The sequence below is a fragment of the Ambystoma mexicanum genome, chromosome 13 (genome assembly GCF_040938575.1).
Source record: "Ambystoma mexicanum isolate Mex_15411 chromosome 13, UKY_AmexF1_1, whole genome shotgun sequence".
NCBI classification, from domain to species: domain Eukaryota; kingdom Metazoa; phylum Chordata; class Amphibia; order Caudata; family Ambystomatidae; genus Ambystoma; species Ambystoma mexicanum.
The window spans coordinates 253,285,450-253,304,773 of record NC_090938.1 but is presented as its reverse complement, the minus strand read 5'-3'; the positions used below and the strand labels follow the sequence as shown (position 1 = coordinate 253,304,773).

The 19,324-nt window shown below is 46.5% G+C and overlaps 1 protein-coding gene across 2 annotated transcripts in view; it reads left to right on the top strand.

The window, feature by feature from the left end:
- Window positions 1-19,324, top strand: part of LOC138521152 (zinc finger protein 398-like) — a 405,528-nt gene that overhangs the window by 304,238 nt on the left and 81,966 nt on the right. The window contains exon 6 of one of the 2 annotated variants that reach the window (XM_069633730.1): window positions 15,279-15,377. The exons of the other annotated variant lie outside the window; for it this stretch is intronic. Coding sequence (XP_069489831.1) covers window positions 15,279-15,377 — 99 coding nt within the window. The remainder of the gene's footprint in view (window positions 1-15,278; window positions 15,378-19,324) is intronic. 2 annotated transcript variants of the gene reach the window in all.

The window sequence follows — 19,324 nt, the reverse complement described above, 5'->3', positions numbered from 1 at the left end:
CCTACTCCCCATTCTAGCGGGCTCATCCTACAAACCTCCCGTGAGGATCGAACGGTGGATGCTGGCGCTCAGGGAATACGGAGTATTGCTGGTATATCACCCAGGCAGCAACAACGTTGCAGACTATTCAAGGGGGGGCAACCAGGAGTCTACGTGCGTGGAGGAGGCGGATGAGTACATCCGGCTGGTGGTCGAAGCGGAAACGCCCAACTCGGTGCAGGTAGAAGAGCTGGAAGAGGCCTTGCAGGCTGATGAGTGTTTTGGAATCCTGAAGGCGGCCATGGAGCACGGGGCCTGGAGGACTGTGATGAAGTCCTTGGCCCGTAGGACACATGAGGCAAAAGTGGCTCTGGAACAGCCCTGGCGTGTATGCGAAGAACTGGCATTTTCAGACTGTGGACTGCTGCTAAGAGGGGACAGGATGGTGATCCCACAGGCCAAGGTGCATCAAATCATCGCCCTGGAACACCAAGGGCACCACGGGGCACCAAAGACGAAGGCCCGCCTCTGGCAGAAAGTGTGTTTCCTGGAGTTAGAAAGGAGGGTGGAGGAATTCGTGGCCTCCTGTGTATGGTGCCAGGCAGCTTCACCTGCGCTGCGTGAGCGAACCATCAAAACCATGCTGAAAGGGACACGGCCGTGGGAGGTGGTGCACACAGACTTTGGGTCCACGACCAGGGGCTTGTCGATGAGTGGTCCCGATATCCAGAGGTGGAGTTCGTAGAGTCATTGGCATTTGAGAGGGTGGTGGTAGCGCTGGAGAAAACCTTCGCCACCCACGGACTGCCCAAGGTGCTATGCTCCGATTACGGGGCCCCATTTCAGTGCGTGACCTCATGAAAGGGTATGGCATACACCACAGGAAGGTCACCCCACTATGGCCCGAGCGAACGGAGAAGTGGAGCGGATGATGAGCACACTGAACAAGGTCTTCTGGATCACCCAGGGCAAAGGCGAGTGTATGCAAAGGGCACTGTATGTGTTCCTGTGAGGATGCAGGGCCACCCCGCATTCATCCACGGGGGTGGCGCCGGCAGAGGTGCTGTTTCAGCGCTGTCTGAGGGACATCATACTTGAGGTGGGGGAGCGAGAACCTGCTGTTATTGATAATGAGCAGGTGGTAGAGGAGAGAAGGGCACAGCACAGCTGGAGAATGCCCGGAGGCGTCTAAGAACACCAACACTGGCCCTGGGGGATGAGGTCCTAGTGAGGAATCGACACCCTCAGGGCAAGCTCTCCGTCACCTATGAGCCGGCACCGTTGGATGTGGTGGCAGTGAAGGGGTCAATGGTAACCGCGCCCAATGGAACGGCTTCTGTCACCAGGAATGCCAGCTTCTTTAAGAAACTGGGTGAGCCCAGGGCAGAGACTATGGCGGACATGGACCTGGAGGAGGTGCCTGACGAGGGCGGCGGGCCCTCAGTCCAGGTGGGGTCTGTGACACGCGACGAGCATAGCGAAGGAACACCGACCAGAGAGACAAGCAGGAGGTACACCCTGAGGACAGGGCGAGGGAAACTGACCATCTTACGGTCTATGTCAAGGACTGACTGAGAATTGTCATATTGGGTACATCCCAGAGCCCACGGAGAATGATGCCACCTGGGGACCCAGGGTGGGTATCATTAAAGGGGCTTTCGGGGACCTGTTGATACTGTGTGCTGTGATGTTTGGTAGTTAGTTCTTCCTTTTCAGTTGTTTGTTGTTATGGAAAAGGAGGAGTGTGGCACTGCCCCTTTAAGGGCGCGCGCATGCGACGGAGTGACGTATCACTCCGTCGCATGCTGCTATAAATAAACAGGCGTTCCCGGCGGCACCAGAGTCACTGGGGAGCCCACACCAGCAACACTGTGACCTTGAGTCTGTGTCCAGAGGTGGGGGGCTCACAGTGCATGTGGCAACCAGCAACATCCACCCTGCCCTTGAGATCACAGATTGATGCTTGTATGTCTGTTCTAATTGCCTTGTGTTAGGAAAGATTTCATAACTGTATGTAATTTTCCCTCCATGTGTCAACCCCCAAACTTTTTGCTGCTGTTTAGACACCATTGACTGACTTTGCCAGAGAATCACAGCCTTCAGTTGCACTCCTCTGGGCTTTCACTCACTTTTTATGGGGAAACTGACATGCCCTTAAGACAGTCAGTACTGGGAGACTGTGTTTCCCTTAGTCCTTTCCTCATGTTGCAACTTTTATGCAACATGTAACAAGTGTGCACGGTATCTTACCATACAGCACACTTGGGTCTCTAGTCATTTCCAAAGGCCATAGATACTCTCGCTGGACTTTTTATGATCTGTGCATATGTGTCATGGACAGGACTGGTGGCAGCTGCAACCCTTTCCTGCCATGTTAACCGCGTTAACCGCATTTGGCACAAATAGGTGGCCTGGCTCCAAAATGGCCATCCCACGAGGTTCTTCTCCTGTCCTTTGGCCATCTTGCCCCTTCTCCTTCCCCAGGTCGAGTCGACCCGGGTCAGTCCTTATTTGGTCATGCACTTTCCCCCAAATCCCAATGCTTTTGCAGGCTTCTGCATGCCTTGTGTGTGTGCCTCCAGGATCTGGGCTGGAATGTCTGATTCCAATACACATCCTGGTTGCCAGAGAGTCTACAGTGCCATGAATGCCTGGGACCACCGTGGTCCGTGATTGGTCCACGTATGGAGTGTGTGTTTGTGAGCAGACCTCCCATTGGGTCCTCTCCATTTTGGCGTGAAGGGAACGTTGGATAAGAGGAGGCTGAAAACACCACTACCATGTCGATCTCCTGAGTTCTCACCGAACAAAGGATAGGATCCAAGTATCCTGCAACACGAAGCCGAGTCGAGGAACCGCTGGTGACCCGCTGGAAGATTTGGCACCCTGAGCCCGCTGTCGTCCCGTGGGACCCCTCTGCATCTGGTCGTCCTAGAAGGTCTGCGAAGACGCTTCGACCCATTGGAATAGTGGGACCAACTATTCTCGGCACCTTCATCAAACCCTGCAAGTAAGCTTTCTCGGAAGTGTCCCTGGGCCAACCAGTGGACTGATCAGCTTACCCAGTTGCTTTGCCCTGTCCCGCCGCCGTTTCGAGGAGGCTCTCGAAACTTTGTATACTGCTAGCTCTGTGTTGAATTTTGTACACTTGGCGTTCCCAGGTCTGAAGTGAGACGAGTGCACCAGGACCGGAGTAAACGCGGTTACCGTGTTGCCCTGCCGCGGCAACGACCTGTGCAAGTTTGCTGCATTTGTGACCCTCTTGCCACGAAGCCTGCTGCAGTGTAACTGGGCCGATTACTCCACCCGGAGTGGAGAAATCACCACTGTCCCGTTTGGGAATCATCGCTGTATCTGAGGAACTGAAAGGTGCCGAGACGTCCTTTTTGCCACATTCGAACCTGCCAGCGAAGTGGACTGAACTGGCTAAGTTTGGGTCTGCTTGCATCGGGGACTGGTGAGTACTCCTTACCCCAACCGGTGGCCCCTAGCGCAAGAGCCCATTTTTACGCACGAGTGAACCCTTGGGGCCCCTCTCCTTTCCACAGCTATTGCAAAATAGCGACTCCATCCTGCACTCTCGAACTGCCTCTGCCTTCAAGTGGAGGTCCTTCTTGAATAGTGGGAACTTGTCGCCTCATCCACCTTCCTGAGCTGCTACAGACCCCTGAAGAGACCCTATTCCGTCCATTGGCACAAGCACGTGCATGTACTATTGCGCACAAGGCTCCTCTCTCCATAGGGCTTGGGCTGCCTCTTAGTTAGGTGTATAATTGATGTTGCAAAAACAAAGAGGTAATGGCTGGAAGGTTTAGAATGAATCTTAACCACTGGCAATGCTCTGGACAACCCTCCAGACCACCGTTCTTCGCCTGCCAAGCCATTCCAGAAGAGGAAAGACCATATGCAAATCAGGCTTGGCTCCACCCCAAAAGGGGCAGTCCAGCCCGAACTGCTAGGCCACATCCCTTCTGCACGACACCACAAGCATCCCCAAACATGTTTCGCCCTTGTTGGGGCTCATCAGTGAGGAGTAGCTTGGGTCTCTAGCTACCCTGATTGGTCTGGCTTGTCCAGAGGTTACCCTGTTCCAAGAAACTAGGTTGGCCTTCTGAACCGCTGCCCCTCCAGGTCAGAGCTCAGAAATCCTTCTTAACACCTTGATCTTGTGAAATATGTCCTTCAAGTCGCCTCTGGTCAAGGCGGGGGCCGGACCGTCTTTCCCAGTCGCCATCTCATGTGAACTGGAGGGGGCCACTACCTGGGTAGCTCCTGGATGCCTCTGGAAATGTTGCAGAGACTGAACCCCCGAGGGGGCCTTCCTTTTAGTTTCAGTCCAACTCCGTGCCTCCTCCAGGGCCACTCCCCGGGACTCTGACGGGGTATCAGGTCTTGTGTGCTTGTCTCCCAGCTTTTCAGGGGTCGGGGCTGGCACGGGGTCCCCTAATAGGACTTGTTCCTGAGCCTGGGGTTCTATTACCGTGAGTTTGAGTTGAACATAGGAGTCTACCCTCCGTATCACTCTAACTATGTGTAGGGAGCTTGGGTTCCCCCACCCAGTCTGGATCTTCACCTTGTCTGGGGTTGACTGCTGCTGTAAATTGGCCTGTTTGAGGGGTATTTCTCCCTTGCAGTTGTCTTTAGTGCCAGTTCACTGTTTTTTGAGTATTGGGAGGGTCTGGGGCTCGTAGTTGAGTGACAGCGGTACCCTTGCTCACTGCCAAATCAACTTTATGACTAATTCTATCCAGGGGACGCCTCTGGCTCTTAAGTCTGCCCGTTGGGCCCGAATCACTGGGGATATTGATGCCCAAGGCTCGCCGACCTCCTGTGTAGCCTGCGTGTGTTCCTTGTCACACCCCTGTGGCTTCTCACCTCGTTGGCGCGGGGCTGGTCCACGTAGATGACTCTCACTTGTGCGTTTTCTGGAGGATATGTTGCTTTCCCTCCTTACTGAGGCACAGCCCCTATGCTCCCAAGCCGCCAGCCCACAGTGTGTCTCTTTATGCTTTCTGTGTTCGCCCGTGACTGGAACCGAGGCCCCTGCCTATCTCCCTGGTCTATTATGGCACTGTGGTCATGTTAGTCAGTCCACTAAACAGTTTGTGTCCTTTTATTCTCTTCCTCCTTGGTGGGGCCTCCTTTACTGGAAGGTACCGCCTGAGCTTCAAGGTACAATGGGTTTAGGGGGTCTTCTAAACATCGCATAGTTCTTAGGCCATGCCGTGGTTCCACTGTCCTGTAAGATTTAAACAGCTAGACCACTATACTGATTCTGAGTGCCCAGTGTAGGCGATTGCTAGGCTATTTTCCTTTTTTGCTTTTTCAGGTCTTTTTAACAGTTTTAATTGTCTCCACATTTGGTCTACCAATTCTACCCCTCTCCCTTTTCCTCTCTCCCGATCAACCTATTATGGTCCCCCATCTCAGGGTGGGATCCTGAAGTTCTCTGATTCGATCTGCTTCAGATTGACCTGCATGCATGTTCTGATCTTCAGGGTGGTGAAGGGGTGTAGCTCCTTCCAACATTGTTGCAGACCATATCCTCCCTTCCCAAACAAATTTGACAGAGCATGTGAACCGCCACCTGTATTTGACTTGTCGGGCTCAGAACCAGTCAGTTAATTCACACATGAATATGAATTCTTTAGCGTGGAAGCGGAAATGTCTTGACATTTTTTAATTTGCACATTTCTAAATTGAATGTCCTATTGTTACCTAGCTGCTCTCATAATGCTTTCTTTAATAGTGTAAAAAGGAACCCTGGTAAGTACATCAGAATTTTCTTGTGATGACTGAGTTGTACTCGGTGCGTTCTGTTTAATTCAGTGTCATTTTTGGTCACTCAGCGTATCATCACTTTCTTCAATCTTGGGGAGTTAAGGAGATTTGTGGCCATTTCAGCTTGGATGTCCACTTTCTGCAGTCCCGGCCTGTCCTGTTCTAGGCTTTTCTGTTGTAGGGACTATTTGCCAGTCAATTGACAGACCCTGTTACGGCAGATGTAATTCACCCTTCAATTCACACAAGGACTGTGGATGGCATTCTTAATTAATGTTTGTTCTAACATCAAGCTGTAGTGTATTCCTCTCGCCCTTGATTCCAGGGACGTGCAGTGTTCTAACTCTCTTGTCTGGATCGATGATCTCTCTCCGGTATGGGACTAACATTGTGGAATGAACGTGAAACCCAGGATCGGTCCGGCCCAGGAACGGTCCCTAGGATCGCTGATACTCCCATTACCAAATGCTAATTTGTTCCCCAGCTTGCCTGAGACTGCAGCGGGGGGGCACACGATTCACCTCTCCCCAGGCTTCCGGGTGAGGGGGGCCTTAGAATTCCCTCTGTGTTAACCGTTCTTCCCAGGCGCTGGGTGTCTGTGGTTTTCTGACATTGGTGGCTTCCTGCTTATGGGACTCGCTCCACTACCAGGAAGGCTTCAAACTCGGAGTCACCTTCGATTTGGATGGGTGGCACCATTTTGGATGCATCGCGGCCAGCGGGACTGAACTTCTTCATTGTTCTCGGTCACTCTTGGGCAGCTAGCGCACCAGACCTTCACTCCAGTGCCAGCATCCTGCTTCCTCTTTCACGCTTAGTGATCTTATTTGTGGCCTTTGTGGAGGAAAGGTTTCCAGGCCCGTAGAGCGAACGTAAAACGCATCTTACATGGTACTCGGTTTGAATTCCCATATTTGTAAGTGTATTGGCCTTTTGTGGTGCAAGCAAGACAAGTTGCCTTGACCAGCCTTTGTTGCTTTGCTCGCTGGAAGCCAGTAATTGTCTGAATTGTTTTTCCACTGATGGCGTTGTCTAATGGTACACTGTAAGTAGGTCAGGGGGGAGTTCAAGAACTGTTCCGTTATGAGATGGTATTGTACTTCTTCCAACATAAGATTGCCTATTTATTTCTCTAGCATAAACCATACTGTATATACCATATGTTGCTTGGTTTGGTTATATGGTAACTGTACCGTTCTTGCTGTAGGCAGTACTTTGTCATAACCTAGACATTTCAAAGTTTCTTCAGAGTATTATACTTCATGTGTCTCCCTGCATTCATTATTTGATATGCCACTTGTTAGCAGTGAAGTGATTAACTAAGGCTGGGATGTCTTGCCCCATTTGGCCACCTCAGTGATGTCCTTCCAAAACATTATTTGGGGCAGTTTGAATGATACAGAGGAAAAGGTGTGTGAACAGGCTGACTTAGTTTCGCAGCGTGGCAAGTTGTCCCGTAACCAACTTCTCCAGGATACTCTCCAATGCAGAGGGGGCTTGCTGATCAGGATCTGGACAGGTGGCTTGTTTCAGGATGGGTTCTAGAACATGTATTCCTCCTTGGTCTGGAAAGAAATTGTTCCTTCTTGCTGGTGGGATAATTTCCAGCCGACAGATCAGAACCTGTCAAGGGGGAAACTTGATAATGTCTGGTTCTTCACACAGCCAAAGGATGACCAGGTTCCACTGCAATTTCTTTAGAGTGGTGGTCTCTGCTACCCTGCACTTTCCACTCTCCAGTTCTGGATCCCGTGGCTTTTTAGGTGACGCTCAGGCATTGCCTCTACTTTTCCTTTGGCTTTTGGAAAAGTTTGCTGGTTTAACTTTACCAGGAGAGAGCCATGGATTTGGTCTTTGTTAGACTCCATGCTACAACGCAGTGTTGTCCACTGAACTTGCTGCATAATGTGTGGCAATAATTGGGCGTAAGGTGACCAAGGAGTATGGTAGTCTATTAGGTAGGAGTGATTTGTACTCCCATTCTATTCCCAGTTTGCACACTGAAAATTAGGTGACCTCTTACACCCCACCACTGTGAATGGTTTTCCGCACTGGATGTCCCACCGTATCTACACCAGTTGATCCCACTTCTGATACCATGAGTCACAAAGTGGTCATGGATCTGTCATAGATCAGACCCTTGGGTCTCCTTCAATATACGTGCATTTGGGGCTCAATAAAGGGAAGAATGAAAGTAATAACTTGGATGCAAAAGCAACAAAACTAGGTTGGTCAGGGCAGCTCTTTAAAAAGATCAGCCCACTTTGCATGTTCCTCTCCTGCGTGGCTGATGACATCAGTGTCTCTTGCAAAAGAAAGAATATATAAAAGGCCCTCAAATTGCTACCAACTCTAAGTCATGATGCCTGCTGGCTGCTCGGCACGGAAAGGTCACTAACAGACCTTGAATTGCAGTATTGGAAGAAAGAGAAGATTCAGCTTGGGAATCCTCCCGTATACTTTCAAATGTTGGCAAAAGCCAATTACTCAAATATATAAATACAATTTATTAGTTTCATAAATACTCTGTAAAGAAGAACTTCATAACACAAGATTTATAGAAAAAATATAATGTTTTAACTATTTTGTGAATTTACAAATATGCAAGGTATACAGATATACAGGGAAGCAAACAAAGTAATCCTTTTTCTATAGCGACGCGTTTCGAGGATTTAATCCTCTTCTTCCAAGGCGTGTATGGACTGTTGGGAAAGAATTGAACAAACATTTACAATCAGATGATTATCTAAACTCAATACAAAGAAATTCTCTTAACAGTGTACTCATAGCTAGGATGCATTTCAAGAGATAACCATTAAAGTTTTCAAACAAGGAGAATCCCAATGTAACTATTGGGTAAACAGTTTCAAAACAACAGCGTTTGGAAGTCATGTACAAAAACTATTTTTGGAAGGCATGTAAAAAATGTAAACCAAGTTTAGTCTGTTTAGTCCTTTGATGATACTTGCACATATTGTGGGATCAAGTGAGTGGTCCATTTATAATGAACAGATGTCAATATGTTTTTGAGAAATAGTTCCGTAAAAGAACCTGAAGCAGTAACTAGGCTTGCAGACAGCAACCATGTTGGTGAAACTGACTGCTCAGCAATTAGTTAAGTCTATAATACGGGGGTCATGGTGAGAAAACCTTATTGTCCAAGAAAGAAAATGGAAGAAAAGATGTAAGGAAAAGGTTAAGGAGTAGGGTAAGAAATCATCTCACACAAAGAGGATACCTGATGTATGATTTAGCAACGGCGAGTATAAATCTCCAAGGAAGGGTGGGTGTGTATATTCTCAAGATCACCACGTTCTATATTCCATACGAGCGGGAGACAGTGGGTTCGCCTCGCGAATGCGAATCTCTACAAGCATGTCACCAAAAAAGAAAGCATTAGATGTACATCAATACCGAATTCAGAAAAATAAGAGTATAACAAGTAGACGGATGGAAGCATTCAGGGCGGCAAAATCATAGTGAAATGGGGAATTAAAGTCAAAATAACAACAATCAAAACAGCTTATACAGAGGACGAAGAAGAAAAAGCCTGTTCAATCCTCACCTATTCCCATTTGCTATGAACCCAGGCTCATGTATGCGGATAGCAAAAATGACTGAATTTAGGTCAAGAACAGTAGATTGAAGAACCGTGAGGCTGCGCAGACGGGGCCCTCAGAAGCCTAGATCAGGCTATAGACAAAGACAAGATAATGTCGAAAAGTAGGCTGGAGGCATTGAGCTACTTGCTAGTCGAGAATAAAAGATAGAATCATAAAAATACATCTGTGCCTACCTCTAGTAACAATCAATAACCGTTCACAAATCGAGCAGTCCAATTGAGTAGTCTCCGCCGATGATCGCTCTGAGTTAACGGATGCTGTGTGACGAGCCCACTTTTAAGGAATAGTAAAGAAAGAATGTCTATTACAAAAGTTGGGTAATTTCATGAGGATCCCTTCAGTGACCCTGCTAGGTCCCGATCACGTACCTTCTAAGTCCTCTAACACGGTGTAGAGTGCCGGCTCGAGGTGAATGGCATCAGCGTCCGTCACCACGGTAAAGCATGGCGCCATTTTGGGTGAGTATATATAGAAATTATATCATAAATAAAGGAAGGAGTACGATCGCAAGCTGAAAAACATTCAGCCATTTTGAAACGGGTAAGTATGGAAACAGTTTCCATTACGGATGTCAAAAAACGGTTCAATACGATATTAAAAAATGGATAGATGAAATAGAATGAGCAGAATACTAAAGCTGGTCTATGATGTCGGAAAATTGGGTCTGAGGATCTCCAGATACAAAATTGGAAAAGAGACCCTGAATCTATATGAAGGAAGAATTGTAAATAAATCTAAAATATTGTGTTCAATTGAGTGTAGAACACACTTCTGATCACAGAAAGAGGGAATTGAGAAAACAAGTTGAGAAAACGGATAAAACGTATATCCAGAAAGGAATGAGATAGTAGAGCGCATAGAAAACGTGTCTGGCAAGGATTAACTTAACATGACTAACCCATATAGAGAAAATCAGTGCGTGCATATATAGAAAACTATACAGCACACATTGCATTAATCAGTGAGTGCAGAAATGATACTGATGTGTGTGAGCACAATATAACACAGTTCATGATCTTCATGTACAAGTGAACAAAATATTGTTCGTCAAACAATATGCTGATGGTCAGCAGACAAGTACCAATTATTCCAATGAACAGAATTACATTTACAAGCACAACTTGGTGTAAACATCCTGATGCAATGTCCTAGAGTGGTACATTAATTCAATTAAATACAAATAATGCATGGACTATGTTCAGGACTAGGTGCGACAGGACAAGGGAGGCAAGCCTATTCTTGAATTGCAGTATTCCCTGCACTTCTTAATCTTGCCACTTTCTCATCTGGTCTTGTCATCCTTTGGGTTGAGAGGCGTTGAGGCCATCTCCTTGGTCTCAACGCCAAGGAGATATGAAATGGACAATGACAAATTGGTGTACAAGGCGGATAGTGTGGGCTCTGGTTCCTTCCATTGGGCCATAGGCAAAATCAAGCTGGGGATATCTAGCTGGTTTTATTGGGTCCACCTTATTGTAATGATATATGATATGATAAGAAATGTATAACGCACCTATAGACTCGTTTTTCTATGTGCGACAGGACAAGGCAGGCAAGACAGAGGGAGGACAAGACAAACAATCTTACTAGGCCTTTCTGTCATTCAGATTCTGCAAGTGCGAGAACGAGAAGTGCAAGGGAGAGGAGAGGGGACAACAGGGCAGCAATGCTCTCAGTAAGTACAGCCAGGGCAGCACGGCTCTGGGTAGTGCAAGGAGAACAAGGGACTGTATGGTTACAGTTACATTTCCTAAGTGTGTGATAGGCCCGGAGGCAGTGCAAGGGTTACTGATTAAGAAAGAGCATGGTACCCAGTGAGACTCTGAGGGTAGCCAAGCAACCAGTCGGTACAGCAGACAGGTAGGTCAGCCGGGGAGGGAGAGAGAAAAAGCAGACTAGAAGAGCAACATTTTGAACTGCTTCCAGGAACTTCAGGTGGACCGGCTCAAGTTTGAGAGGGACAGGGAGTCTATTCCAGAGGCAGAGGGAGGCACCTGCAAAGGAGAGAGATCGGCCCCACCCTCAGCCTGGAGAAGTGTCTAACCCTTAGAGAGTTGGAGGTAGCTGAGCAAAGGGCTCGAGAAGGAAGTTATTTTGGAAGAGAGCATTGGTTGTAGTGTGGGTCCCGGCCCCAGAAAGCCTTGTGGACAATGTAAAGGGTCTTGAACTTGATCCTTGCAGCCACGGGGAATGAGTGGAGAGATTTTGTGGCTGGAGAGATACATCCCTGGGCTTGAGGCCAAGGATAAGTCTTGCAGCGTGGTTCTGGATTAGTTGCAGAGGACAGAGAGTGGCAAGTATTAGTCTTGCCACCTCCTCCTGTTCCTTCTCTTGGCTCTGCTACCGACCAACTCTTTCACTTTCCATACCATGTTTTTGCACCTAAAGAAACCTGGTCTAGTCCCTCTCTCTCTCTCTCTCTTCCTTTCTACCATATTGCTTTGCCAGCGATTCCTCTGTGTTGTGCCACATGCTCCTTCTTCCACTCCTCCCAAGCTCACCCTTTACAAGCTCTGAGTGTGCCCTAGTTCCTCTACCACTTTGATTCTTTTTGGGCCTTTTTCTTCAATTTTGTCTCAGTAGTAGCATCTCTGTCCTATGTTTTTGTTACTCTCAACTGCTTTTCTACTGAAGCAGATGTTTCTCCTCTTTACATCTATTCTTCTACTTTCACTCTCTAGACCTCCTATTTCTCCTTTCCTCTGTGCTTATTATAATTTGCTTCCATCACTTTCCTCCCCTCCCCTTCTGGTATTTCTCCCCTCCTCTGCTTTCACAATCCTCCTTCCAACAGATGCTTCTCCTTTTTTTCTTCTTTTATCTCCGTCGACCCTCCTCTTCTTTATAATATTTGTTACTCCTTTCCCTTTTCCCATCCTCCTCTTCTCTAGAAATGGCTTGTTTTCTATCCTAACCTTTGATCCGCCTCTCTCTCTCCTCAACTCTGAGCCTAACTCAGTCTGCTCTCTCCTGCAGCCTCGCCTGAGTTGTCTCTATCCACAGGAGTCTCTGACCTAAGTATACCTCGGTTGCTTGTTTAATGGACATATCTGCACAGTGTGCTCCAGTGCACAAGAGAGGCTTCAGATCATATATGATGATTTTGAATAAGTGGTTATTATTATTTTTTCAAAAATGTATTTATTGTGTCACAGTTTAAGAAACAAAAAATAAACTTTTCACACAAAATATCAGATTTAAAAACAGTGCCGATAAATATTAAGAACAAATTCATCTAGAGCAAACAAACACTTCATATCATCAATACATCGGTTCATACAATCAAAATAATACATATTAGCTATTACATCAGTCAACAAACTTACCAGTTCATTATACAATAAAAATAAAAATGCAGACGAAGATCAAGATATAAAACCTCTAGGATGTTTTACAATTAAAATGTCCAGTTATATTTAATAGGACAATTGGTCAGGAAAAATCATATCTAAAAATCTCAAAGCTTCAATCACCATGTACACTGTTGGCGCTCCAAGCAACATGTGCCTAATGTTTACAGTCCTTTCAAATCGTGTAGCAAATAGAAATCTTCCTATTGTGTTGGCACGCAGCGTAGTAACCTTAGAGCATGCCATTACCAAATGAAAGGGGGTCTCAGTTGCCCTATGCCAGAGCCGACATAGCCTCTCATATCTGGGAATATTTTCTGTAGCCCCTATTACCTCACCTGTGGCAAGTTAGTTTAACTTTAGATAAAGGCAAGTTCGCCTCCATTTTTTAGATGGCTATTTTTGCAATATAGTATTCACCCCCGCTAGATCTTATATCGTAAATAAAGTGTTCAAACACCCTATATGATCTCAGCAACCTCCTATTTCCAATCCAAATCAAACAGAAGTTTCCTGACTACACTTGGTCTACACACAAACATTTCTTCAGAGATAGCACCCTCTAACATAATCATAGTACATTTTTAGCCCAGTCAGAGGGAGGTTTACACACATCTGCCAAGAGTAAACGTTGCAGCTCTACAAACCAAGATCCAACTGGTGGAACAAGTAAACTTCGATTTAATTGCAAACTTCTCCAATCAGTCATGGCTTGGATTGATATACTTGGATTCATATAATGCCTAAAATATGTCTTATTGCAGGCAACGGGGTACCCTGTGGCTACGAGAGCACTGTGCGCCAAGATTGCTCTCAAACTGCAGCCAGCCCCCCCTTAGCATTTGTCACTTCCGCGCCATATATCACGGTAGGAATAATTTTTTTGGTGATAACATTTCCATACAGGAAGAAGTGAAAATCGCCCACTCAGCTGAGGAAACTTCCTATAAAGTTTCCTCAGCTGAGATATTCCTTTATTTTTCCTTCAAGTGAGCATGGTAGTAATGAGTAAAATGCACAGTTATTGCAAACCTTTCCTATTTTTACCACCCACCTGATAATGGGCCAAGCAGCAATTACTGTTGTATTATAAAGTTAAATGCCTAATAATGTAAATACTTTTTTGTCTCCACCGAAGAACATTTCAAAACTTCTCAGGACATTTTGAAACTTTTTTTTTATGTTCTAAAGGGAAGCCCATGCACTTCATTTCAATGCAGCAAAAACAGTGTATATGTGGACAAACAAAGTGGGTGAAAAGGTGGGCATCTAATGCACAAACATTTCATAAGTTACCTTTCTATCCAAAAAGCACAGCAAGGCCTATAGTAGTGATATGCAGGAGATATACAAGACCATTTACATTACAAGTAAAACCATTCTACAATTGCATATTCAATTTCTACTCTCTGCAATCTTTTTCAATTCTTATTATTATTACTAATATCATTAGGGGATTTATTGAGCATGGATCTAGCTTTGAGAAGCAACAGAACTCTTTACAATCATAGGGGGAACAACATGACGAGGGGAGTTCTCCGTGGGGCTTTCTTGCACTTCCTAGGAATGTCCTACGGATGCCCTAGGTAGCAGGAGATCACACATTCCTCGACATACTTCGTATGCCACAAACGCCCAGGTTCAATAGACTGGAAAGCTGGAATGAACTTTGGACACTCTTAAAATGAGGGTAGGTTTTGATTGGTGGTTCCTCTGACAACAAGGTCCTAGATTGGGTTGCCTGAAGATTCTGAGGCCTGCTCCGATATTTATGAGGATGGTAATAGTGGTGTGGGAGGTAGGATTTCACTTCGGCTGGGGCTGGCTTTTTCTAGGAGTTAATGGGCATAATGCAGCCCTTGCTACCCTTCTGAACCTGGGCTGCAGGTACCTGTACTGTTAATCGTGGGCAGCAGGGAAATCTTAAGTTCCGAAGAGTTGTAGAGTCTGCCTACCAGCTTAGATTTGCGGGTTTTCCTTGTTGTTGTGGCTTCTTTATGAACCGAGTGCGGCTAACATGTGTTATTTATTTATGGATTGCAGCTTTTTACTCGGTTGGGCAAAATCACCATGCGGGTCCAAGAACTGTATGGTGGGCCTATAGCTCAGGGGCAACAAGTTTGTCTTGGAAGCAAAACAGCACAGAGCAACACATGTTCGAATCCCGGTCCTGTGCTTCGAGACTGATCTCGGGTATTAAGCGCATCATAATTAAGACCCTTTATTTTGCAGACAATTGTGCATGTAATCCCAGGAATTAACATTGCCATCTCCTAGTGAGGTTGATTTGGTATTCCTTCTATCTGGCCAGACTTTGAAAGTACCCTTGAATGTATTATTGGGCCCTTTCTGTGTTGATGGTTCTCCCATACTGTGATGGGCAAATACAACATAATCTAGCCGCTTAAAATGTGCGAAGATGCTTATCGGATATGCAACAGAGTCCTTCCGTATCAGCACACACTCTGGCGAGAGAATCGTCACTTTTGAATGTATATTTCTATATATTATAAGCCTTTTCAGAAATGTTTGTTTTTTGCAATAGGACATGAGCTTATTTCATTTCACATAAAGAAAGAGGAAGGGACCTACTGTGCAAATCATCAAGCCAATCGGAGACGAGAAAACCTCAGCAGCCCCACAAGTGAGTAAATATTCCTCTACTGATTGAAACAGCAGGGATTTAAGGTTAGCAGGGATTTAAGGTTATGTGACTCATCTTGACACACCTATAATGCTTAGATTGTGGGCCTCATTCATAAAGGTTTAATGCAAACGCAGAGAAATGTGTGCGTCCAAAAAAGCAGAGTGATTGTGATGGCCTGGAGCAGATTCACAAACAGCAAATGCATATGCAGTTGCCTACACCCTGTGTAAACAGCACAGGCTTCACCGCACATGCACACTCTGCATGTATATGGATGAACTTCCGCTTTACCCCAATTTGCATATATTCAAATCGTGGGGTGTTTAGTTGTGGCCATTGGCAGGGAATGCAAACGAGGGGCACACCTACAAAAGTAGATACGGTTTCCTACATGTTTTGCTTCTTTCTTTCCTTCGTGTCAGAACCAGCCCCTACGTTAATCCCTGCGTGTTTCTGTCAACCCTGCAGGGAGGTATTTCCACTTTTCTTTTATCCTGTCATGCAGGGAATGCTTAACTCCTCCCAGGGTTTGACAAAAGCTTCAAAGTGTGATGCTGCATTTGCGAATGATCCACTAAAAGAATGCTTTGTGAATCGGTCCATTGTATTCGATCGGCTTTTTACACCCTCAGTTCATCCTCGTCTAGTTACAGTTTGGAATACTTGCTGATAATCCAACTTTTAAGTATTTTTTTATTTCAGTCTTATATGCATAACCATATATTTTGCTGTATAATCAATTTACTATCATGTATTTTGAATATTAATATATCGATATGCCATGTGTTCTTGCATTCATATGGTGAAACTAGATCTAACATAGGTAGGCTTATTGCTTTGCCGGCGATCTGCTCTTTTCCACGTGCCCGATAACGAGGTGGTGGCGTAAGAAGCACAATTCCTTCTTTGCAGTGCAAAGTAACAATATCTTATGTTTTCTGCCCTTGATTGAAATTTGACAAAAACTCTTGAATCCTTCCTTTACTGTGCCTTTAGTGGTATGGGCAATGATCAGACAAGGCCAATTTCAAAGGAGAAGTGGCAGGAGTAGAGGAAGTCCATGCTACAGTTGTAGAATATTAAACATGCTACACTGATTCAGATTAGATGTTTTTCAGTTAGACTATTAGGCAGGCATATGCACATGTTGTGTGAGCCTAGGTTTCAGATTTTAAACAGGATTTTATTATTTGTATATTACACAGCCACGGTAGCGGCTGTGTAGTTATGGTTAAGTTGCTGTTAACATAGTAAGAGCACTTTTTGGGTGGCTTATATCTTCACTCTCCGTGGATGAATCCTCACCAAACTTTGAAAAAAGTATATAGCCCACTCTGAATTGTTTGGCAAAGTTTGGTGAGGTTTGGTCCAGGGGGGACAAAGTTGTAGGGGGGGGGTCCCAAAATGTATTTTTTTCTCATAGACTGAATGGGGAAAAAACTTTGCTCACGCCTACTGTTAGGAAAGATTTCTTAATTGTGGGTAATTTTCCGTCCTTGTGGCAACCCCTAAACTTTTTGCTGTTGTTTTCACCGTGACCTAGACTTTGCCAGCGAAGTGCAGCCTTCTGCCGCACTCCTCTTGGCTTTCGCTCCATTCTTACGGGGAAACTGACATGCTCTTAAAACAGTCAGTACCGGGAAACGTTGTTTTCCGTAGTTCTTTTATCATGTTGCAGCTTTCGCGCAACATGACACAAGAGGGCACTGTAAGCTAAGTTACTGCTCTCTTGGGTCTCTAGTCTTCTACAGGCCCTAAATACTCTCTTTGGATTGTTAATGAACAGTGCAAGTGAATCACGGACGGGACTGGTGGCAGCGATTGTTTCTTTGTGTTTTTGAGCTCCTTTTGGCGTTTAAGCGCGTTTCTCGAGCTTAGCCCAAAATGGTGGCCTAGCTCCCAAAATGGCCAGACCACGAGGCTCTTTGTCCTGCCCGCTGACCGTCTTTCCCCCTTCACCTTCACCTTCCCCAGGTCGAGCCAACCCAGGGCCTTCCTTATTTGGGCATGTACTTTCCCGCGAAACACAGATGCTTTTGCGGGCTTCTGCAGGCCTTGTGTGTGCCTCCAGGATGTGGGCTGGGATGTCTGGTCCCAATACACATCCTCGGTGCCAGAGAGTCTAGTGTGTCGTGAATGCCTGGGACCGCCGTGGTCCGTGATAGGTCCACGTATGGTGTGAGTGTTTTGTTAGCAGATCTCCCATTGGGTCCCCTCTGTTTTGGCGCAAAGGGAACCGTGGATAAGAGGAGGCTGGAAACACCACTACCATGTCGATCTCCTGAGTTCTCACGAACAAAGGAATACAGGAGCCAAGTATCCTGCCACTACGAGGCTGAACCGAGGAATCGCTGGTGACCCGCTGAAGGACTGCTCCTCTGCACTGCTGTCGCTTTGTGAAACCCTTTCTACCTCTGATCGAACGAGAAGGCCTGTACTGGTACTTCGACCCCTTGCAATAGTGGGAACAACTATTCTCAGCATCTTCATCATCTCCTGCACGTAAGCCTTCGGAAGTGTCTCTGGGTCATCCAGTGGACTGACCAGCCTACCCAGGAGTCTTGCTCTGTAACCGCCGTCAGGTTGTGTTGTATTACGAGTCCCTGCCACTCTCACACGATTCGTACACTTGGCATTCCCAGGTCTGAAGTGAGCAGTGTACATTGGGCTGAAATACACACGACCGCTCCGTCGCCCTGCTGTGGTGACAAACTGTGCGGGTTCACTGCGTTTGGGACATCCTCAACTCTACTTCTGCTGCTGCGGAATCTACACAACGCCGAGACGTCCCCTGCTCGTATCTGAACCTGCCAGCCCTGAAACTGACACGGAGAAGCCTGGGTCTGCCTGCATCGGGGACCGATGAGTAGCATCGCTAGAAACTGGTCGCCCTCCTGCAGTAGCCCATAGCTTTTCCCCGCTGTATCTAACAGCACGCCTTTCCGTACTCACGCTCTGCTTCTGCCCACAGTGGAGGCTGCGCTTGAGTCGCGGAACTCTGTTCATCTTCATTTGTACATCGAACTGAACTGCATGATTCCCTCGAAGAGACTCCCCTTTGTCCGATGGCACCGGCATGTGCAGGTACTTTTGAGCACAAGGCTCCACTCTTCGTAGGGCTCGGACTTCCTTTTAGTTAGGTGTCTCTGAAGGCGGACTGGGTCTAACTATTACTCGCACTGCCTGTTTTCCTCCCCATCTAGGTGGTCTACACATTTCGTGCGTCTAACTCGTTAGACTCGTTGGTATTTGTATATATATTGTATTTGATTGTGATGTGTTGGTTTACTTGAGTTTTATTGTGATTTCTCGCTACAGTCAATGTTACAAAGGCCGTGTAATAAATGTGTCTATATTTTTAATATAACACCTGCTTGGAGTAATTTGTAAGTGTCCTTGCTTTGTGTGCTCATTGCGGGCTTTCAGTCACCCTCACCCCTCTTGAGACCTAGTCTTGACCGCCGTGATCGCTACCTTGATTGGTCTGGCTTGTCCAGAGGTTACCCTGTTCCAAGAAACTAGGCTGGCCTTCTGAACCTCTGCCCCTCCAGGACAGAGTTCAGAAATCCATCTTAATACCTACAGTCCAAACCGCTTGACGGATTTTCACCAAATTTGGACCAGGAGCAGCGGCTTGGTCCCGAAAGCATGCTTTTGTAAATTTGGTGAAAATCCGTCCGGTAGTTTTCTTTTAAATGACCAAGAAGTAGGTCACAAAAAATGTGTGCTATCTATGTCCGGTCAGCGGACACACTTCCCTGTTCGGTCCGTGGACAGTGTCCTGATTGGCTAATCGGCTTGCGTCATGTCCGTGGACATGCAACGTGTTCGCTGATTGGATGGTGAAGAGCGTGAAGTGCATCAGATTTTTGGAAACGCCCGCCATCTTGGATTCGCCAACTTCGCCGATGTCCGCAGACATCGCAGTAAAAACATATTAAAAA